The sequence below is a fragment of the Anabrus simplex genome, chromosome 7, assembly GCF_040414725.1.
Source record: "Anabrus simplex isolate iqAnaSimp1 chromosome 7, ASM4041472v1, whole genome shotgun sequence".
NCBI lineage: Eukaryota > Metazoa > Arthropoda > Insecta > Orthoptera > Tettigoniidae > Anabrus > Anabrus simplex.
The window spans coordinates 144295464-144316625 of NC_090271.1; the positions used below are offsets into that span (position 1 = coordinate 144295464).

Consider the following 21162-nt stretch of genomic DNA (forward strand, 5'->3'; position numbering starts at 1 on the left):
AGAGCGCATCCCCTAAAACCAATAGGACAAAGGATATTGATTACTATTGTATCCCCGCTAAAATGGAGCATTTACCGGTCGAGTTGGCCGTGCGGTTAGGGGGCGCGTGGCTGTGAACTTGCATCCGGGAGATAGTGGGTTCGAATTCCACTGTCGGCAGCCCTGAAGATGGTTTTCCGTGGTTTCCCATTATCACACCAGGAAAATGCTGGGAATGTACCTAAATTAATGCCATGGTCACTTCCTTCCCACTCCTAGCCCTTTCCTAACCCTTCGTCGCCATCAGACCTATCTGTGTCGGCGCGACGTAAAACCAACTGTAAAGAAAATGGAGCATATCTGTCATTCAAAAAATTGCCATATGCTAGATTCGAACCATTACGCTGCCGATACTCAAGCAACTTGTGGTCCAGCCCTTAACCGATTCACCACGAAGTCAACGTACATCATTCTAGCTAGATGTTTAGTATTTACGGATGGCCGTTCCACCTCGAAAGTTAATACCCGTGTCAACGTTTTCAATAATGTTTTACAGCGTTCATTTAACTTATTTACTATTACAGAACACGTGTCATAATCTATTAATTCGATCGTATTACGGGTATCTGTTTTATTTCAAGACGCGATAAATAACATGTTTGCGGAATGGTCCTTAGTATTTGGTGCGGAATTGTGCATAGTAGTTTTTCCTATGCTAGGTCCATGGATCAACATTTACAGTAATGACGCAAAGGTAGCAGAGAGCCTTATCGACCGCAAGAAGAAATTTTAAGTTACTTAGTGTTCATAAAACTAAATTATAAGGATCTTTAGGTTATACTCGTTATTTGGGGTGCCTATCTTCGACAAAATAAGGGGCTGGTGAACCACCCGGTATATATATATATATATGTGTGTGTCACCTCTTGCACCATATTTAGTTGAGTTGTGAATAATGTAGCATAGGTCTTTGTCGTGTTAGCATATTTGGCACTAAAAATCTCCATTCGTAAACATCTCTGTTATTATAGCCCGTAAGATAAAAATGCACGAAATATAAATGATTGGATATTAGCTTACATCATTTTTGTTACGCATAGTTTCCGGAGATACTTGACAGTTTTTGAGAAGTATAATTGTGACAATCATAAGACCTCTCCCTGACTTTGAACTCCCGCTTTACTTACTAACAGTAGTGCAATCTAACGGAAACGGCCTGAACTGTACCACATCAACGAAGTTTAATGTATCTTAACTAGATGTCTCCGCCGTTGTTTCTAAGCGCCACCTGGTGGAGTGTACTGTAATAAACGCGATCGGGGATGTTCATGTTTTAGAGTTCTATAACCTGACCACCTTCTGCTGTTTCTTGACTTTATAAGTCAGTCAGATTTCTGGCTTATGAGGTCATGTTCCACCCATCAGACAGTTTAATTACGTCCTTTTCTAGAACTGCCATACAGCCCCGTATATATAGCTTCGAGTTCGAATCTTAAAGTATGTCTTATTCTGAATGTTGAGACTGATACGCTAATCGAGGAGGGGCTAGCTTCGACGTAGAGGTTGCGTCATAAGGTGAAACAGAACTACCATTTAACTACGTGAATTTTTATTTACGTATGACAAAGGGAAGGTTCCAGCATTCCCCTTAACATGTAACGGTTAGGTCGATTTGCATCTCTCCTAATTTTATCGTAGGGTTTAGTTAGGGCAGTGCACAGACTTAATGTAGAACCCCTCATGGGGATTTTGTAAAATGTAAGGACACACGAGTGTGTACCCTCGTTTCCCTTATTCATTTTGTTTTCTGGTGACTAAGTTTTCAGTTTCTTAATGTTTCTACCCTGCTTTTTCGGACTTAAACCTTTTCTATCTCAGCCATCTAGTAGCATGGCTTATCCTTATGGGCCACATTCCCTACTAGGTTTTATCTTAAGTCTTGTACTGGGAGTGCTTGAGTGGGTTCATCCTCCATTCTATTTTTGTTCTCGTTCTTTCCATTAACCATTGTTTTCTTTTTCTTGGCCATGTACAGCAGTATGAGCTTCGGCTGCTGTATTTTCTGTATCTTTCGATCCGCTTTCGGGGGAACTCCCCTATGATGTAAGGGTAGCGAGTGTGAAAGCTGTTTAAGCTTTTAAGAGCAGAAAGTGGAATATAACTAGAGGTGCTTTTACTTGAAGTCATTAACGTACATTTTTTTAAAGCTAATGTAAGTTCTAGGCTCATCAGTGTACTGTAAAGTGTAAAATGTAAATTGTTGTTCAGGGTTCGATTTCCCTCGTGGTAACTTTGTTCTGGAAGCTTCTACTTCTTTCTGTTATGAACAAGTACTATTCTATATCCTCTCTGCTGAGGAACGTCTTGTGTAAAGACTGAAGTGTGGAGTAACTCTTCTAAGCTTATCTGTTATTTTCTATTGTTAAATCTCATCTTTTATTGTTATTGTTGTTTCCTAATTTTTCAAGAAAAGAAAAAAAGGAAACAGTCATTGCTAAACAAACTTGTCAAAATTTAATTTTTGTTTGATGCTTTGTCAAGCATTTTCCCCTCACGTTCCTTTCCTTCTGTGGTACACGAAAACAAAGTAACAGTAATCATACCGAATATCTCCGCTGTACGGTAGAAATGCGTGAAATGTAAAGGATCCGAAATTATATTTTGCACAGCTTGTATTTTTCAGTTTTTCGTTGCAGATAACGGAGATATTTACTGTTTCCAATGCATTCTAATCAATAAAGATATATACTCATGCACAACCCAGCTATAATGGAATTTAAATATCGAGTGTCGAGAAATTCTGTTCACCAGTTTTACAAGAATTGAACTGAACCTACTGTATGAGTTTTGTGTACCCAATCCGAGATAAAAGCAAATTAAGGAGCAAAAATCTGACGTAATAATAATAATAATAATAATAATAATAATAATAATAATAATAATGATGATGATGATGATGCTTGTTGTATTAAGGGACCTAGCATATAGGTCATCGGACCAATCTGAAGTGTATGGATACAATTATATAGATATAAAATAGTAGTACTTACCAGTCTGGTTCTTTTGGCTGAACGGTCAGCGTACTGGCATTCAGTTCAGATGGCTCTGGGTTCTATTCCCGGCCGGAGATTTTAACTGAATATGGTTAATGCTCCCGGCGCGGCTATTTGGGTGTTTGTGTTTTTCTTAATACACGTCTATTCTTCTACACTACTGACCACCATAGAAAGACGTAATAATTAATACATCTCTTCATATAGGATTGACTCAGGAAGGACATCCGGCCGTAAAACTGGGCCAAATCCTCGGCGTTTGCTGACCCCTAAAATTGGAAAAGTCCAAGAAGAAGAAGAAGAAGAAGAAGAAGAACAACAACTTACCGACAAGACTAATGATGATGCCGAAGGTAGTGAAATAGCTGTAGTCAACTTCGTTCCATTTGAACCGTTCTCGGACATAAAGATAGGATAATCCATCTTCGCCTGCAATTAAAATGAGAATCCACTCACTGGATATACGGACAGAGCGCACATCACATACATCAAACATACACACAGTAGTTCAATCATAAAATTTACAGACTGGTGAGCGCACATCACAGAGCTACAACTGGTGCACTGGGATTAAAGGATGATTTGCCCACTCATGGTCAACTGGAAGTTCATCAGTTGCGCTCAAGTATACTAATCGGAACGCAATACAGCAGTTACGCTCCATGGTCAAATTTGTTTATTTATGTCAGTCGAGCACGGTAAATTTCCGCGCGGCAGCATTTTCCTTCACCTTCATAGAAACTTACGACTTAACGTGTAGCAGTTTGCCATTATGGCATTTTAAACCGCATGTTTTATCATATACTCGCACCAGTAACTTGGTACTTGTCAAAATGTATAAAATAAATAATTGAAACAATTAATTTGTATATTTTTAGTAATAACTAATGCCTTCGAGGAAATGGAGTGTACTACCTGGGAACACAGCTCTTCAGTGTGATGTTTGCGTTTATTATATTTTGATTTGACTCTATAGCATTTTTCCATGCCATTCAATTTAATATACGTACTCGTTTGTGTTTGAATGACAGAATCTACAAAATTGAAAGTATGTGCACAGGTCTATAAAATACCTTAACGACGTTGTACAGAGTGCGCAAAAAGTTCATCTACCCCTACTCATTATTTATTTCTATTGTCAGATACCCATTGTTATCGACTTTGATTGTTGATAGCAATTGGTGCCAAGATATTGAAAGAATGGCTGATGCAGGTGATTGTGCGATTGATGAACGTTTTCTGGCCGCTGTGTGGATTCATGAGCGTAAAATTAGTGGGAAATCAATTTAAAAATATGAGGGACGATTTCGTTGCGCGGTTTATGAAAGCAGCACCGACAAAAAAGACGTTGTTAACATGGGAAAAGAAGGCCTCTTTAACGGGCAGTGTTCGCGACGCGCGGAGAAGTGGAAGAGCATCCACCAGACTTGAACTTTGTGCTTATTTAGTTTTTGTTTTACGTGTCCAGGATATCAATTTTACAGAGTTAGAGAAATCTGTGAGAATGCAAACTACATTACTGAATGGAAAGTGAGGACCAAAATTCAGCAGTCTTGATGGTCTTATCATTAGCAGAAATTAAATCGTTCATTCATAAACTTTCAGGCAGGTTTCTGCAGATTACCAGTTGTTGTGGATCCTGCAATTCACACACTCGCAAAGCTCGTCTTCAGTGATGTATCCACATTTCTTCAGATTCACCTTGCAACGGGACACTCCAGTTCTCAGCCTATTTAACGTCTTCCATGCAGCATACGGCAAATGATAGCCCGCTGCAGGTATCTCCTTAACATTCTCCCAATGCACTTCAGGTATCGAATCTCGCTACTGTTGGAGTCGATGTTTACTAGGTGATGATGAAATTGCCACTGTTGACTCCAGGAAGCTCTTTGTTGATATCAGCCTTGGAATTTGTTGTTTGTGTCTGTTAGGCGATGTCTCGGATCAGATTCCTGCTTCTCATTATTCTTCTTCTCCATTTCCGCATCTGTTCTTCTCCGAATATCCGATGGTGCTATTCCCATGATTTGATATAATTATTTTACAGATAGGAGTTGGTCTCAGACATCCTGTCACGATGCGTCCAGTCGCATTCGGAGCTATATCAATCTGTCTAACATGTGCGGAGTTCCACCAAACTGGTGCCGAGAATTCTGCCGCTGAGGAACACGATGCCAAGGCAGATGTATTGGCTCTGTACCCCAGGTGGAGCCAGTTAGTTTACGAATGATATTATTTTCACACGGGTACACAGAAGGAGCCTCCCCGAAAATCGTGATTGATATTATACTTCATTAAGAAATATGCAAAATCAAACGATCGGGCTTACCTTGGGCAACGTTAGGATTAATCCTAGCGGTAGATCCTTCCTCCACCAGGATCAATTTCCAAAACGGCTCTTTTTAAAGCACGCTCTTAAGACAACTTTTTGCTGACGTGCAAAAATCTATCAAACAACCTCCGGTCAAATCCATACGGAAATGTGCGTCAGAGTTGGGGATATCGGACTCAACTATTAGAAAACACATCAAAGTGGATCTGAAAATGAGGTGTGGCGTCCATTGAGTGTCAATGAATTCAGATGATGATTTGGAGAGAAGTGTTAATGCTTGTGGTCGGATGCTGCAACAATTCCAAACAATGGCTCAGAAAGCAGAAGTCACGTTAACTGTTGAATGCTCGATGTATCCTACCTCCCGTAATCGTAATATTTATTTTTGGGAAAATAAAATCCATTTTTTCAAAAAATCTAGCAAAACGCGTCTCACGTCATGATCTGGGCTGGAATGGCACAAACGCACCTGTTTGGCCCATAATTTTTTGATCGTTCTGTTATCAGAACAGTTAGCTCTAGATGATTAATGACTGCCTCATACCTCAGCTGCAAAATGCGGGAATCTCAGACGTTGTTTGGTTTCAACACGATGGGGCGCCGGCTAACTTCGCAGTGGCTGTTCGACAACGTCTGAAGGCAGTCTTTGGGAATCGCTGGATCGGTCGAGTATCGAACAATGATCCAGCTCCTCTTCCATGGCCACCGATAACGCACTCCGGAGTTACATCAAGGGACATGTGAGGAAGTAGCGCACATGTCAGACAGACTGATGATCTGAAAAATGCGGTGCGCGAAGCTTCCCAGGCAGTGACCCTAATGATGTTGCTTAATATGAGCATCAGAATATGGCGGCGTATTCAGCTGTGCAGAGACCATGGATGGACACATACGGATGTTTTAGAAATAAATAAATAAATAAATAAATAAATAAATAAATAAATAAATAAATAAATAAATAAATAAATAAATAAATAAATAAATAAATAAATAAATAAATAAATAAATAAATAAATAAATAAATAAATAAATAAATAAATAAATAAATAAATAAATAAATAAATAAATAAATAAATAAATAAATAAATAAATAATGAGTACATGTACTTTTATATGTCAGTTTGAGTTTAATTTAATTTAATATTGGGGTATACGGACTTTGTGCGCACCCGGTACGTTACATTTACTAAATTTTCCATAAAGTTCAAAATACTACTTGTAATTATAAGACAAAGTATGAATATTGTTTTCAACAAATAGCAAAATGTGATAAAAGTGTATCTTATTTATTATTTAGTAATATTTTTCTGATTTTTCTATCTACCAAAAATAATTTTAGACTAAATGGAAGCAGTATTCCATACTACAACGAACAGAGATATTCAACACTGTTACATGAACAGTAAGAAACTGGGAATTATACGTTTCCTAAAGTCGTGCAGTCTGTATTTGTTACATAACTTAGAGTACTCACAGTAGTGTATCCTCTAATTGCTGGAATATCCAAAAGAAGAGCTTTAGTCCAGCAGCTAATGTTGTTTCTTCCTTAGCACCACCCGGGTATCACGTGTAGTGTACTTTAAGGTTAAACCTACGGACGTGAATCAACGCCTCAGGTTAAATTCAAGAAACATCTAGGGTACTAGGTGAGAGTCTGATCCAAAAACAATTTAACGTGAATCAAACATGGTGCATTATGTGGTTCACTTCAAATCCAGACAAACTAGGCTTAACCCTGGATCGAGTTAACCGTCCTCCTGGTTTTAACCTACCCAGAAAAATCGTGACGTCATTAAATTGAATAAGAAACCAACATGGCAAATGCCAAAACTGGAAGCATAAATGAAAAGTAGAACCCTTACTGTGACTATGCAGACGTGCCCCAGACTCTCCAACATATCGCTATGGATTACCCACTCAGGAAGTTCAACTCTGGCACTACTACATCATGTGAATTAAGTCTCATTCTATATGTTTTAAGACTACTCAGATATGTATATAGTTGTAAATAAGTGTTATCATTATTTGTAAACGTGTATCCTTCTGCCATACGAAATACAGTAAATAATTACGTAACTAATCTACGTTTGTCTTTTATTAATATATTAGCGGTACATTAAACAAGTTCTATCATGAAAACAAGAATCTCCCTCAACATTCAATGTTGTTTTACATACCTCATTTGGTTCTGATTGTTCAAGTTTTACAACATTCTTGGAACTGAGATATCTCTTTTCTGTTCATCACTGAGTCTTTGATAAATATATTATTTCAAGTCAGATACGTTTCTTTTTTTCGCTTTATTCTCCGATTTGCATGTTTTTGTGTAGAGGGTAGAAAAATAACAGGCCTTACGCCATCCATTTTCTTGTAACATAAAACGTTGTTACAAGGTAGCCAACATATCATAAATATCCTGCTCGCATAACAAGTGCCCATATAATCATGACAATCTTTTTCAGAGATGTAGAAGGACTTGTACAACGTTGTTACACGAAAATCTCATTTTTACAAATTGTATGGCTCACACCTCTGTTATGGCCACGTTTCAAATAAAGCTTTAGATGCTATGAAAGTTTGTAAGCAAATTATCGTCGAAGTCTGCGAATTTTGAACCGAATGGCTCGATGCTAATCAGTTCAACAAAGACATCTCTAACTTCTGCAGAATCAAAGGATGTCAAACCAAATGTCCACTGTAACTGTAACCGAGCGCAAATGACGTGCTTACAATGAAATGGTTCGCGTAAAACTGATGACTTTTTAATTCTTTCGAGCGCAAAAGATGGACATCCCGTCGACTCTACTAGGTATTACAAGTTCTAAATGTTTGAAACTCAACAACGTGTTTTTAATCATAAGGCTGGTTTACATGGATCGAGGAGACCAAGTAACTTAAACGGGAAGAAGACTTTTTTTATAATTTGCTTTACGTCGCACCGACACAGATACGTCTTACGGCGGTGAAGGAAGAAGACGATTTGAAAAATACAGTGAATATTCCCCTAGCGGACACTTCTGAACAGCGGACATTTTTTAATTCTCCAGTAGAAATTCATGGGCAAGTATGAAGGAAAAAATGCTTCTCAATAACGGACGCAGACACAACAAAGTAAATGTTATTGGACAACATCTTCTGCACATATAGAAGGAATGCTATAATTCCATCTTTCAAATACAACATTTATTCAGTGAAGAATAACATGACAAAAATTAGTAGAACATGTTTCGTCCAAACACAGGACATCCTCAGGTGCTAGATATGTAGGGACTGAAACATAATTCATTTCAACTTACATGGTTAAGAGATGGAAATCATGTCCTCCCTGTTGAATATCAAGCAATGGCCAATTAGGTTACTAAATGGAATTTACAATCAACAAAGTTCACTAATATTTTAAAATATCTACGTAGTCATTAGGTTACTAAGTGGAATTTACAATCAACAAAGTTCACTAATATTTTAAAATATCTACGTAGTCATTAGGTTACTAAGTGGAATTTACAATCAACAAAGTTCACTAATATTTTAAAATATCTACGTAGTCATTAGGTTACTAAGTGGAATTTACAATCAACAAAGTTCACTAATATTTTAAAATATCTACGTAGTCATTAGATAACTAAGAGGAATTTAATAATGTTATTTGCTTTACGTCCCACTAACTAATTCTACGGTTTTCGGAGAGTCCGAGGTGCCGGAATTTATCCTCGCAGGAGTTCTTTTACGTGCCAGTAAATCTACCGAAATGAAATTTGCAATCAACAGTATTTACTGATAGATTAAAATATCTACCTAGACGACTACATCCGTGGGCATGTATAGGAAAAGTGCTTCTCAATACTAGACATCTTCAATAACGGACGTTGTGGGGGATGGCAAGTTTGAAAGGGATAGGTAAGGAAGGAAGGAAGGAAGGAAGGAAGGAAGGAAGGAAGGAAGGAAGGAAGGAAGGAAGGAAGGAAGGAAGGAAGGAAGCGGACGTAGTCTGAAGTTAGGTACCATGGGCATTTGCCTGTAGTAGTCGGAAATCTTGGAAAACCACTTCGAGGATGGCTGAGGCGGGAATCGAATCCCTCTCTACTCAGTTGACCTCCCGAGGATGAGTGAACCCCGTTCCAGTTCTCGTACCACTTTTCAAATTTCGTCGCATAGCCGGGAATGGAATTCGAGCACTACACCACAGAGGCGGACATTGTTTGTCTAAACTTGAAAAAATGTTAAATACCTACTTAAATAACTCTCACTACCTGAACACTTGATTCCTGTTACGTGTTAAAGAAAGTAGAAGGGTTACTCGACCCATGTAAAACAGCCTCGAGAGATAAGAACCATTTCTGCACATGTAGATAAAACTTGATAAAGGTAAGCTCAGGGGATCCTACCTCTGCCTGCACCAATAATGAGAACATTGGCAAGGATGACCATGACGAGCCGTGATCTGCGACTGTTCTCTCGCTTCTTTGTCAACACCGCTAGAGTATCCAGCAAAGAGCGAGGGTTGAACAGGTCGCACAGGAAGCCAACATCAGCAGGACGAGGAATAGTCGGCCTGGACTCCTTCAAACCTAGGGCGCCGTACAGGAAACCGACGAGGAATATCAAGCCCGTCAGTGCGAATATACCCAAGAAGCCAAGGGGCTTAAGTAAGGTACCACTCAGAGTGTTGGCTATAGGGCTCGTGATAGTAAGCTGGAACATTTAAAGAGACACCAGATACAGTTTTCGTACATGTACAGGAATACATAAGAGTACCAGTCAGGGACGTGCCAGCTGGAACGTCCAGACTGATCTATGAGGGTAATTCTAAAAATAAGTTCTGCAGGTCTCTCATTTATGAAATCAAATACAGAGTTAATAGGAAGACATGTATGCGTTTTGCTTTTATACATATTTTTCATGAAAATTGAAATACTTTTCATGTGCCTTCACGAGTTTTTGAAGTCCACACTAATAAAACTCCGTGTCCTGTGCCAGGACAAAAGCACAAAGAGCGTGTTAATTGTAGATAGAACGATATCCAGACACCGCCTTCTTCAAAGCTGGGAACAAGTGTACTTCACTGGTTGCGAGATCGGTACTGTAGGGCTCATGCATGATCCATGCATACCCAACCGAACCTTTCCAGAATAGTTGCTGTTGGGGATGTGGTATCTCACGTTACCTGCAGAAGCACAACACCAGACCAGGCATAAAACGTCCCATCACGAAGGAAGTTGAGCACAAACTCATGCCTGGACCGTGCACCTCCACAGGTCGCGTCTGGATTTCTTTATCACTCGTGTCACGTGCCCATTCCTAAGGTGCAACCGACCTGATATCCTCTTTCGTCCACGTCTGAAACACACTTCCGTCAGCTGTCGTGGCGCATGCAGCTATGGTGCGGACACGCACTCGAATGTCGTCGCTTGCTTCAGCTTACTGTTTTGCATTACGGCACGGGCTCTTGCAATCACATGATATGTAGTGACACATACGAATGTCCCTGAATGCAGAGAGTATGATTTTCGCCTACACACCTTACTTCCGAACATATAAGTACGCAAAACTTATTTTCGGAATTACCCTCGTAGAATACAGTATATGGCTGGTCAGTATGAACACAGTGAAGAATAGGAAAACACCGCTGATGTAGGTGCCAAGTGGAAATCTCAGACTGATCTAGAATATAAGGATTGTTAGTATGAACACAGGACAGTACAATATAGAAGAATACCTCTTAGAAAACTGCCAATTGGACATCAAAGATTGATCGAGATCATAAGACTGGTCAGTATGAACATAGTAAAGAGCAGGGGGAGAGCTGCCAACTGAAACTTTCAGAATGATCTACAGTACTCAAACAAGATTTGCATATTCTGCTTTAGTGCACTTTTTATTTTGCTATATGATTGATCGTACACATTATAGATTACGTAGGGTGTATACAAACAAAAGTACTTTGAAGTGAGCTAAGCAAAAGTAACAGAACCGCAAGGAAATAGTGAAGTTGGTAGTGTGGATTTTTGAACGCAAACATCATTTTTCACAGGGTGGTTTATCAATACAATGTATAGCTACATCAGACCCTGAGGTATGCTTCAACACGACGAGGCATATTCAGCGCCAAAGAATCCAACTTGTTTTCGGGCAGAAAAACCCCACTCACGGATAGCAGATTCAATCAGCTACTGAAAGTTAGCCGAAGTAATGGGAAGTTGCTCTATTCTGTCCATTCCATGCATGTTCCACGTAGATAACATCTGCGGAATATACTGGCAACATTATTCGCTGTATGTCATTCATCTCAAGGAACTGATTGACTACGCTGGCTCGATGGGCACGAGAATTACCATTAATTAGTGTAAAGCCATCGCCCACAGTAACAGAAAATCCTGTAGCTACAGGCTGGAGTATGTTGTCTCTGTATAGCAGACCACTCGCGTACGTCGACCAAACATGATCCCATCCCGAAACATGACGAAACACCTTTGCTGCTGATGACGCCTGCGTTGAAGATCTTGTTCCACCTCTCACCGGATCGTCTTCGGACTCCATTGCATGAGTGCAAAATTATTGTGACCTTATAAGAAAAGAGTACACGCTTCTACTGTTCCTGATACCATGGCCTGTGAGTTGTTGCTCACCTCCCGTGAGCTACCGTGTGTTGTGGTTTAAGAGGTGTTCTTGGCACGGGCCTCCTTGATATGAATACTCCGTCGTGCAACAGATTTCTCACTATCTTATCTGACATATGCTCTCCGGTGGCCGTCCGAAGATCCTGGCGGAGAAAGTAGGCAGCAGCAGTCGGTTCATGACGTGCTGAAAGCAACAAATGCCGATCCTCCCTGCGAGTTGTTTTGTGTGGACATTCTTCCGCTTGTGGATCAGCAACCGTTCGAGTCCTCCTGAGCTTTCTCTAAGCTCTGGACACATCACTCCGACTTACTCCAACACGAGTGGTGACATCCACTTGTCACTACCCCTCTTACAGCATTATAACTATTAGAATGTGGTCAGTAGCAGATACAGATACTCTTGTTATGGTCACCTTCGTTCTACAAATGATTTCGATACACCAGTGACCTTACAAGTGTTGTTGACATGACCGATACAACATATCCGTCCTATTACACCTCATCTATGTTTTACGTCCGTATGTGCCTCAGACATTGGCATACAGACCATACTATAAACATGTTTGAGGTGCCGTGATATATACCGCCCAAAATAGTAATATGCAACTATTTTTAGCGTTATAGCATAAACAATATTAGTCAGTACGAAAACAGTGGAGAGCAGAAGAATATCGCTCATAGAGGTGCCAACTAGAACTCGCAGACTGATCTAGAATATAAGACTTGTTAGTATGAACACAACATATTTGTCAGCTTGAACTCACAGACCGACCTAGAGTATAAGACTTGTCAATATGATCTCAGTAGTGTGTCGAACAATGCCTCTCAGAGAGTTGCCAACTGGAACTCCCACTAATCTAGAACATAAGACTTATCAGTATGAACACAGTAGATTGCAGTACGCAGACTGATCTAGAATATAAGACTGTTCTGTATGAACACAGTAGAGCGCAGAAGAATTGCCGATTGGAACATCCAGATTGAACTGCAACATTCGCCTGCCAGTGAGGACACACGGATATGACAACAGCACTTCCAGACAAACTTGCAATACATTCAGTATGTAAATAATACAAAAAATGGAGAAGTGATGGAAAGGATGACACTCGGTTTATTTCTGGGATTTTAATTCAACGTAGCCACAATCATACTATTTACGGTCTTGGAGGGAGCTGTATACGAAATAAGGTGAAATACTATAACGCACTGTCTAACTGTCGAGCACAAGGGATCATCATCGTGACTATATGTAAATAAAGTTGAATGATCCCGGGTTCATATTTTTTGAGATATGGTGCGTTAGATGAGCCTGGAGTTATTTACACTTACTTGTTCCAGAATGTTCGTACATCTTCTTCATCTGATCTTCATCCGACTGACCCCGACACTATTACATTGGCGTCCGCCTGGTGGTCAAGGCGTCAAGTCTAAATGGTCTGACGCCGTGGTCAGCCGGTTCGAGTCCTGTTGGTCTAAAACATTTTCGCCATCAGAATGCTGGCCGGCAGGGTGGGAGAGGTAGGGGTATACAATGTCTAATCACAATATTGCGTACCAAGAGCCTGGATTAAATTCCAAACCGCCAGTGTCCATATGGAGAGAGTAGTACTATGCCATATTTAGTATTAAGATTGCCAACAGTGAGTTGTAGATCTATACGTCCTTGATATATCAAATTGCCACATTATATGCTCTTTTAAAGTATATAATTGAGACAGCCTGTTTCCTTTTAAGTGAGATCTCTCTCATCGTTACCTAATCACAAAATGTAAAACTAAATTAAAATTTGATGTACTTCTAATGCACTATTAGCGCCTCATTAGTTTGCTATAGGAATTGAAGCCATGATTATAACTGTCTTCATAAATGCTCCTCACTGTGCTGTCCTTAATATTTTCTAATAGCCTCATCTCACCTCTTTTTTGGTGGAGATAGTTCTTACTCACTTTGTCTTGAAGGTTACTGTTACTCTGCAGATGGAAGTCTCATACTGTTTGAGCAGCCATCTTCACGTGCAGGCCCTTCCTCTCCTTGAAAATCAGTACATCTGTCCACCGTAACGTCTCCCCCTGTGAGTTGGGGTTGTAGAATGTCGCCCACGGTATCCCCTATCTGTCGCAAGGGATGACTAAAAGAAGCCTAGCGATCTCTCAACCTTAGAGCGTGGTTTGAACACCGCGGGGCCGTTAGCTGAGTCCTGATATTTCTTCCATTTATTTTGCCAGGCTCCTCACTTTCATCTACCCTATCCGCCTTCTCTTGGTCAACTTTTGTTCTTTTCCGACCCGACAGTATTAGATGTCGAGGCCTAGGTATTCTTTAATTTTCAACACCTTCGTGGCCCTTGTCTTTCTTTAGCCGATATCTTAATTTTTGAAGTGTCGGGTCCCCTTCAATTTTTCCCTCTGATTGTTCATACAGGAGTTGTATTTCTTCTTAAAACAATAATCACCACCACCAGTGTAACGTCATGTATTTCTGTGTCATCCCTATTATATTTCGTCATTACTATGACTACATAACATATTCGCGAACTCGATATCCTCGACTCCGATTGCGTGTCCATATTGAACATGTCGCAACTTTGTCTCTAATATTTTGACCTTCATGGGATTAATTATCCTCAATGTACATTGCGTGTTTCTGTGGTGGTTGGTAGTGTGTTGTGTTGTTTGAATTTAAAGAGGAGAGTGTTAGGACAAACACAAATAACCAGTCTCCGAGGCAGAAGAATTAATCACACGCGATTAAAATCCCTGACGCGGCTGGGAATTGAACCCGTGACCCTCTGTACCGAAGACTAATTCAGCCAAGGAGTCGAATCCAAGAGACGCAGAAATATTGCAGCTATATTTGTCAGTGCAGATACAACAACCCACCGTCTAATGGCGCTAGCAGGCAACTGGCGAGTTTTGCATGGAAGAGTCCAGGCCACTCTTTTTTGTGATGAACGATCTACTGTATATTCTAAGAATGCTTTCGTGCGATTCAGAATGTTCGAGTTTAAGGGTATCCTTCGTCAGAATAACGTATAATTTTAATAATATTCAAAATATTCCTACACTGAGTTAACAGGGTGCATGATTAACCACTTCTTAAGTTTATATTTAGACACAAGGGCAATTTATTAAACATTTTAATTCTACATTGAAATGGCTTGAACCTATTGTTTGTAGACGATGACCAGGTACATCATCTTGGCTGAAATGAAATGGCGTACGGCTTTTAGTCCCAGGAGTGTCCGAGGACAAGTTCGGTTCGCCAGATGCAGGTCATTTGGTTTGACTCTCGTAGGCGACCTGCGCGTCGTAATGAAGATGAAATGATGATGAAGACGACACTTGCACCCAGCCCCGTGCCAGTGGAATTAACCAATCGAACCCGGGACCCCTGTGACCAAAGGCCAGCACGCTAACAATTTAGCCATAGAGCTGAGCTCATCTTGGTTAAGTGATTGGTATCATTTTATTAGCCGGGCTGAGTGGCTCAGACGGTTGAGGCGCTGGCCTTGTGAACCCAACTTGGCAGGTTCGATCCTGGTTCAGACCGATGGTATTTTAAGGTGCTAAAATGCATCAGCCTCGTGTCGTTAGATTTACTCACACGTAAAGGAACTCCTGCGGGACTAAATTTTGGCACCTCGGCTTCTCCAAAATCCATTAAAAGTAATTAGTGCGACATAGAGTTATTATTATTATTATTATTATTATTATTATTATTATTATTATTATTATTATTATTGCAGAAATAGTGTATTCGATAAGTAGGCTAAGTCTTTTGTTATTCATTTTTCCGAATGGTTTAAAATTTGAATTCGTCCCAGTGTCATTGTAATAGTAAGTTTAGACATTTTTAAATATATTACCGAGTTTGGTTTGGGGTAATGTATTCCATTTTTGAATTTTGGGCCCTAAGATTTTTCCTTATGATTTTCCTTTCTTAAATCCCAATTCTTCCTTTGGGATTGTATGATGTAAATCGAGCGTTTCTGATACATAAAGAGCTTCAGGTTTTATCGCTGTTAAGTAATTACGAATTTTATAGTTCCAGGACAAGCATTTCTTGTTATAAACATTCTTATTAAAAATCACTTCTGAGTTTGACTTTTTCGGTTTATCCATTTAGATAAGGAAGTGCATTATAGTATACATGGTGTTCCCAAGCATGTGGGAAGTAACAACACAAACATTCCGTATGAACGAATGTCCTACGTTCGATCTTGTAAGAGCTACCGGCTTTCCAACTTTTTACGGGAACAGCCTTACGTGGCACGTCCCATGTCGAGTAGCTGTCCCCATGTCGATGTACCAGCAGGGATACTGCATTCTAATGCAAGAAGTGCTCAGAATGACCACCAAGCGTCTGAGTGCACGCCCTAGCACACCACTTCATTGATTGTCGGACACGTTCATACACTCCAGGCAGTGCGCGTATTCGACTTAATCCTAAATATTCCAGGTAATAACTAAATCAGGCGTACAATTGTCTCGAGTCATTTTAACATTTATCAATAGCTTACTTTAAGAGCTTTGTTGAATTCACATAACTTGCAACTACAATATTGCTTCATCTGTGACTGTACGAGGAAAACTTCCACTGTTCGATGCTTTGGGACCAACAACGTTATTTTTTACTGGTCCATCTTCTTCTTCTTATTCTTCTTATTCTTCTTCTTCGGAACAGGTTGGTTTATCACAGACGGCCACTAGCACCGTAATACATCCTGATACACCAGAAAACATTATTTGAAAATCTGTTTCTGTAGTCAATCTAACTACAACATGGCTGCAAGCGTCCGGTTCTGAGGCCTTCGGTTCAGTAGGTCCCGAAATCGATTTACAGCAGGGTCAGATTAAGTCCTCTGACTGGGGGACTGTTGTACCTCTCAGGACATACAGTAGATGTCACTCACCGCTGTCAGTACTAATTTTTATTTCCTTGAGTGAAGAAAATCCTTGCTGCAGCCAAGCCCATACTCCACGGACTGCTTAATATGCATAACCGGTTAAACCAGGCCCTTTGCTAACAGCCATGTCGTTCTCCTTCCACCGCTTATCCCGCACTATGGCGGGTTTCCAGATGTGAACTGTGCCACACATATGTGGATGTGGTCGTGTTTTACAGCCACACGCCCTTCCTGACACCAACACAATATGGAGTGATGTATCCACTGTTGTGCGTTTTTCGGTGATCGATAATGTTGTGTGATATGCGTGTAAATACTAGGAGGAGGAGTGTGTTGAGACAAGCACAAACACCGAATCCCCCAGTCAGAGGACTTAACCTGACCCTGCTGTAAATCGACTCCGAGACCCATTGGACCGACAGTCTCGGAACCGGACGCTAGCAGCCATGTTGTTGTTACATTGACTACAGAAACAGATTTTCAAATAATATTTTCTGGTGTATCAGGATGTATTGCGGTGTTAGTGGCCGTCTGTGATAAACCAACCTGTTCCGAAGGAGAAGAATAAGAATAAGAAAACAGGAATTAGTAGCTTAGGCAGTAGAATGTTGGCTTTATGAGCTTAATAAGGGGATCGATCCCGGCCACAGAAGGATTGACATCATTACTTTCAAGAATAAGAAGAGAGGTTACATCATCGACCCCACAATTCGCTTTGAAAACAATAAGTCGCAGCCCTCAGATGTTAACCTAGAGAAAAGGAATATTTACTTACCAACAATTCCTTACTACAGGGAGAAATACCAGATAGAGGAAATCGACATAGTAGGTCTGATGACTGGAGCAAGGGGAACGATTCCCGCTTTTGCCGCTAATTTCTGGAAACAGATGTCTCTGCCAGTTACTGTACAGCGTTACGGGAGATTGCCATCATAGCCTTAAGGGGCTCACTGATAATTCTAAGAAATCACTGTTACAATTAGGTTACCTTCAACATTTATTAAGTACAGTACATCTATTTATCTTCTAAAAATAAATGTAAAAGTATACTTTGTCGTAAGGCAGCCTCTGCATGAGAGGAAGTATTTCATAAAATAAAATAAAGTGCTAAAATACACCAGCCTCGTAAATGAACCCCTGAGGGAGAAAATTCCTGCACTTCGATGTATCCATAAACCATACAAGTTACTAGTGGGTCGTAGAATATTTATTATCTATTATCTATTATCTATTATCTATTATCTATTATCTATTATCTATTATCTATTATCTATTATCTATTATCTATTATCTATTATCTATTATCTATATATTTAAAATACTAGGCTGATTTTTGTAGTTTTCAGAGAGCAGATGAACCGATTGACATCGTAAAGCATTCTGACGAAAGCTTTGCAGAGTGACTTTAAAAGTATAAAAAATTACTGCCGTATATTTTTAAATTATAAAGATAAATGTAGGATTCCGATTTGCCAAAGCGCTCGCCAGGACTTCAAGGCCTCTGGACTGCAAAAGCGCTGAGCGCTGTGACATATGAGAAGGGAGGTGGATGTGCGCAAGCACGCATGCACAGTCGGACATCTTCCTGGTCAGCTGTTCCAGTCTATATTATGTTTCATAGAGTCGCTTAGTCGAGACCTTGCTAGCTTGATGTGATGCCGGAGAGGTGTAAAAGTCCTTTCCTCCATATAGTAATTTTAACACTAAGGCTGTGAACTTCTCCCACTTCGCTAATTAGCAAAGAGGGTCGATCCTCCGTGTCATAATTTACTGTCATGGAAACACGAAAGATTTTACCTTTACTACGAGCAAACTGCTACTGTGCCAATTTTCAATTCTGATTTGACCGGCATTGTGTTCATAGCAAACCAGGAGACCACTGCACTGTACATTCAAAATAGGCAGAGCGCTATAATCCCTCGAGATGATTTAAGTCCCTCAGATAAAATACTTCCATTTCCTTTTAAGTGGCACCAATTTCCAATTTATTTGGCATTTTGTATCACGACCAATAAAGCTCAAAGGGGAAACACTGGAATGTGCAAATTTCAATTTACCTCAGCCAGTTTTCAGCCATGGAATATGTTGCAATGTCAAGAGTGGGAACTTTTGACGTTCTTAAAGTTGCAATGCTGCCAAAATGTAATTGTACAAAGAATGCCATATATAGAAAATTTTCACTAAATATTTACCTCATTTATCTTCATATTTTGACGGGTTTCGGCTAATTATTATTAAGAAGTATATCACGATAATGAGAAATGAAAAAGAACGATTTACGAAAGAATTGTGCTTACTTCGTAAAGTGCATAGGAGGAAAACTCACCAACAAATTAATGACACCAAGACGGAATGTTCGTTCCTCGTCGGTGGTTATGTCAGAGATGTAGCTCATAGTTCCCATGAACATCACCATGCCGCCTCCGGTGATGGAAGAGAAGAGAGATTCTACAACCCCAGCGGCCTCCAACGGCCACTCGTAGAAGATCCAGCACAGGCTAAGGCCGATACAAGTTATGACCTGGCCGATTATGGGTGCAACTATGCATGGCTTGCGTCGAGCACGTCGGTCACTCCATGAGCCCACGAACAGGATTAGAAGCGCTGCATGAGGAAAGAACATCTTAGTTTTAGAATTCTATGTGAAGATACGAGTATGCAAGCAGATATAGCTAAAGAAAGTTTTTTGCTATGGGGCTTTACGTCGCACCGACACAGATAGGTCTTATGGCGACGATGGGATAGGAAAGGCCTAGGAGTTGGAAGGAAGCGGCCGTGGCCTTAATTAAGGTACAGCCCCAGCATTTGCCTGGTGTGAAAATGGGAAACCACGGAAAACCATCTTCAGGGCTGCCGATAGTGGGATTCGAACCTACTATCTCCCGGATGCAAGCTCACAGCCGCGCGCCTCTACGCGCACGGCCAACTCACCCGGTGCTAACGAAAGTAACAAAATATTGGTTAAGATTAAAGAGGGGAAAACGGGAGGGAAATACTAAGTTTAGTATACCAACATCAGATGAAACATTTACACGAAGAGTACTGGGCAACCAAGGTGAAAAGGATTCTAGATAGAAAAGGAATAGGAGAGGCTTGTGATAAAGAGATGCAGAACGAAGTAAGAAAGTAACTACTAGAGTGAAAGACATTGAGAAACAGATGATTATGTCAGAATCTAGAACTAAAAGAACATTACGGGAATTCTGTCAAATTAGCAAAACAACTGTCCATAAAGAAAGCCTTACAAATAGAGAAATAAGAGGTATACTGTGGTGGACAATGGGTATCTATAAGATTATGGATCTAAGAGAGACGAAGACAATTATTGCTATTTGTTATGTGGAGAATTAATGGAGGGGGCACACTTGTTGAGATTATGAAGGGAAACAGAATCACCTTAGGATCAAATACCTGGGTAGTGGCTGTAAAGTAAAAATAGAAAGAGAGAATGTATTTTATACAATTTGTTAAACAAAGAATGGATCGCACCGAATAAGACAGCAAAATTCTTCGAGATACTAAAATTATGTGTCAAAAAGGAATCAAAGAAACCAAGCACAAAGTTAATTTTTAGTTTTATGGTTGTATTGCTGTTGTCATTTCTTTAAGATAACTATGTGTTAATTGCATGTGAACATGCTTAGGTTACTATGTATTAAAATTTTCCTTTCTCAGCTGCTGGAGTTCCGCAGCTGTAGGCTGAGAGGATTCAATCATTCAGTCACTCATTCATTAACGAAAGTTCTGTCCCCTGTTGGTGGCTATCCGTGGTTGGGAGAGAGGATTGTTCATACACTCATGAAATCCAATCCAATCAGACAATTAATTAATTAATTCATTCATACATACAGTCATTCAGTTGAATCATAACGTCTATTATAATATGTTAAGGATAACACTGTTCCGACTCATGACATAGAGACACTAACACGAATTACTAGGGGGTAAGATACATGTGTTTGTCTGTCCAGGTTATCCTGCTACGGTAATGGAGTAGACCGTACAGCCAGCGTCTCAACGCCGAGTGTTGGGCGGCGGGAAATAACCTAACACCCTAAAGGGGCCAACATCTTAGGGTGGATGAGCTCCTTTAGGTGGGTAATGGTCCCTCAGTGGAGGAAATGCCACTCTATCCCATTCGGTAGCGGCTGTATCCCATGTTAGGGGCGGCTATCAACAGCGTCTGTTTCCCAGGTTAGGGGCGGCTGAATAGTAACCAGAGAAGGCAACGGGAAACCATTCTGGTATATTTTTCCCCAGGATATCATTATGGAG

The 21162-nt window shown here is 40.2% G+C and overlaps 1 protein-coding gene across 1 annotated transcript in view; it reads right to left on the reverse strand.

Annotated features, from left to right (window-relative positions):
- Nucleotides 1–19510, reverse strand: part of LOC136877742 (lysosomal proton-coupled steroid conjugate and bile acid symporter SLC46A3) — a 62132-nt gene extending 42622 nt beyond the window's left edge. The window contains exons 1-4 of the mRNA XM_067151950.2: nt 19185–19510; nt 13311–13332; nt 9750–10056; nt 3360–3461 (exon numbers count right to left, since the gene is read on the reverse strand). Of these exons, the coding sequence (XP_067008051.2) occupies nt 3360–3461; nt 9750–10056; nt 13311–13332; nt 19185–19510 (757 nt within the window). The remainder of the gene's footprint in view (nt 1–3359; nt 3462–9749; nt 10057–13310; nt 13333–19184) is intronic.
- Between the last annotated feature and the right edge of the window lie 1652 nt (nt 19511–21162).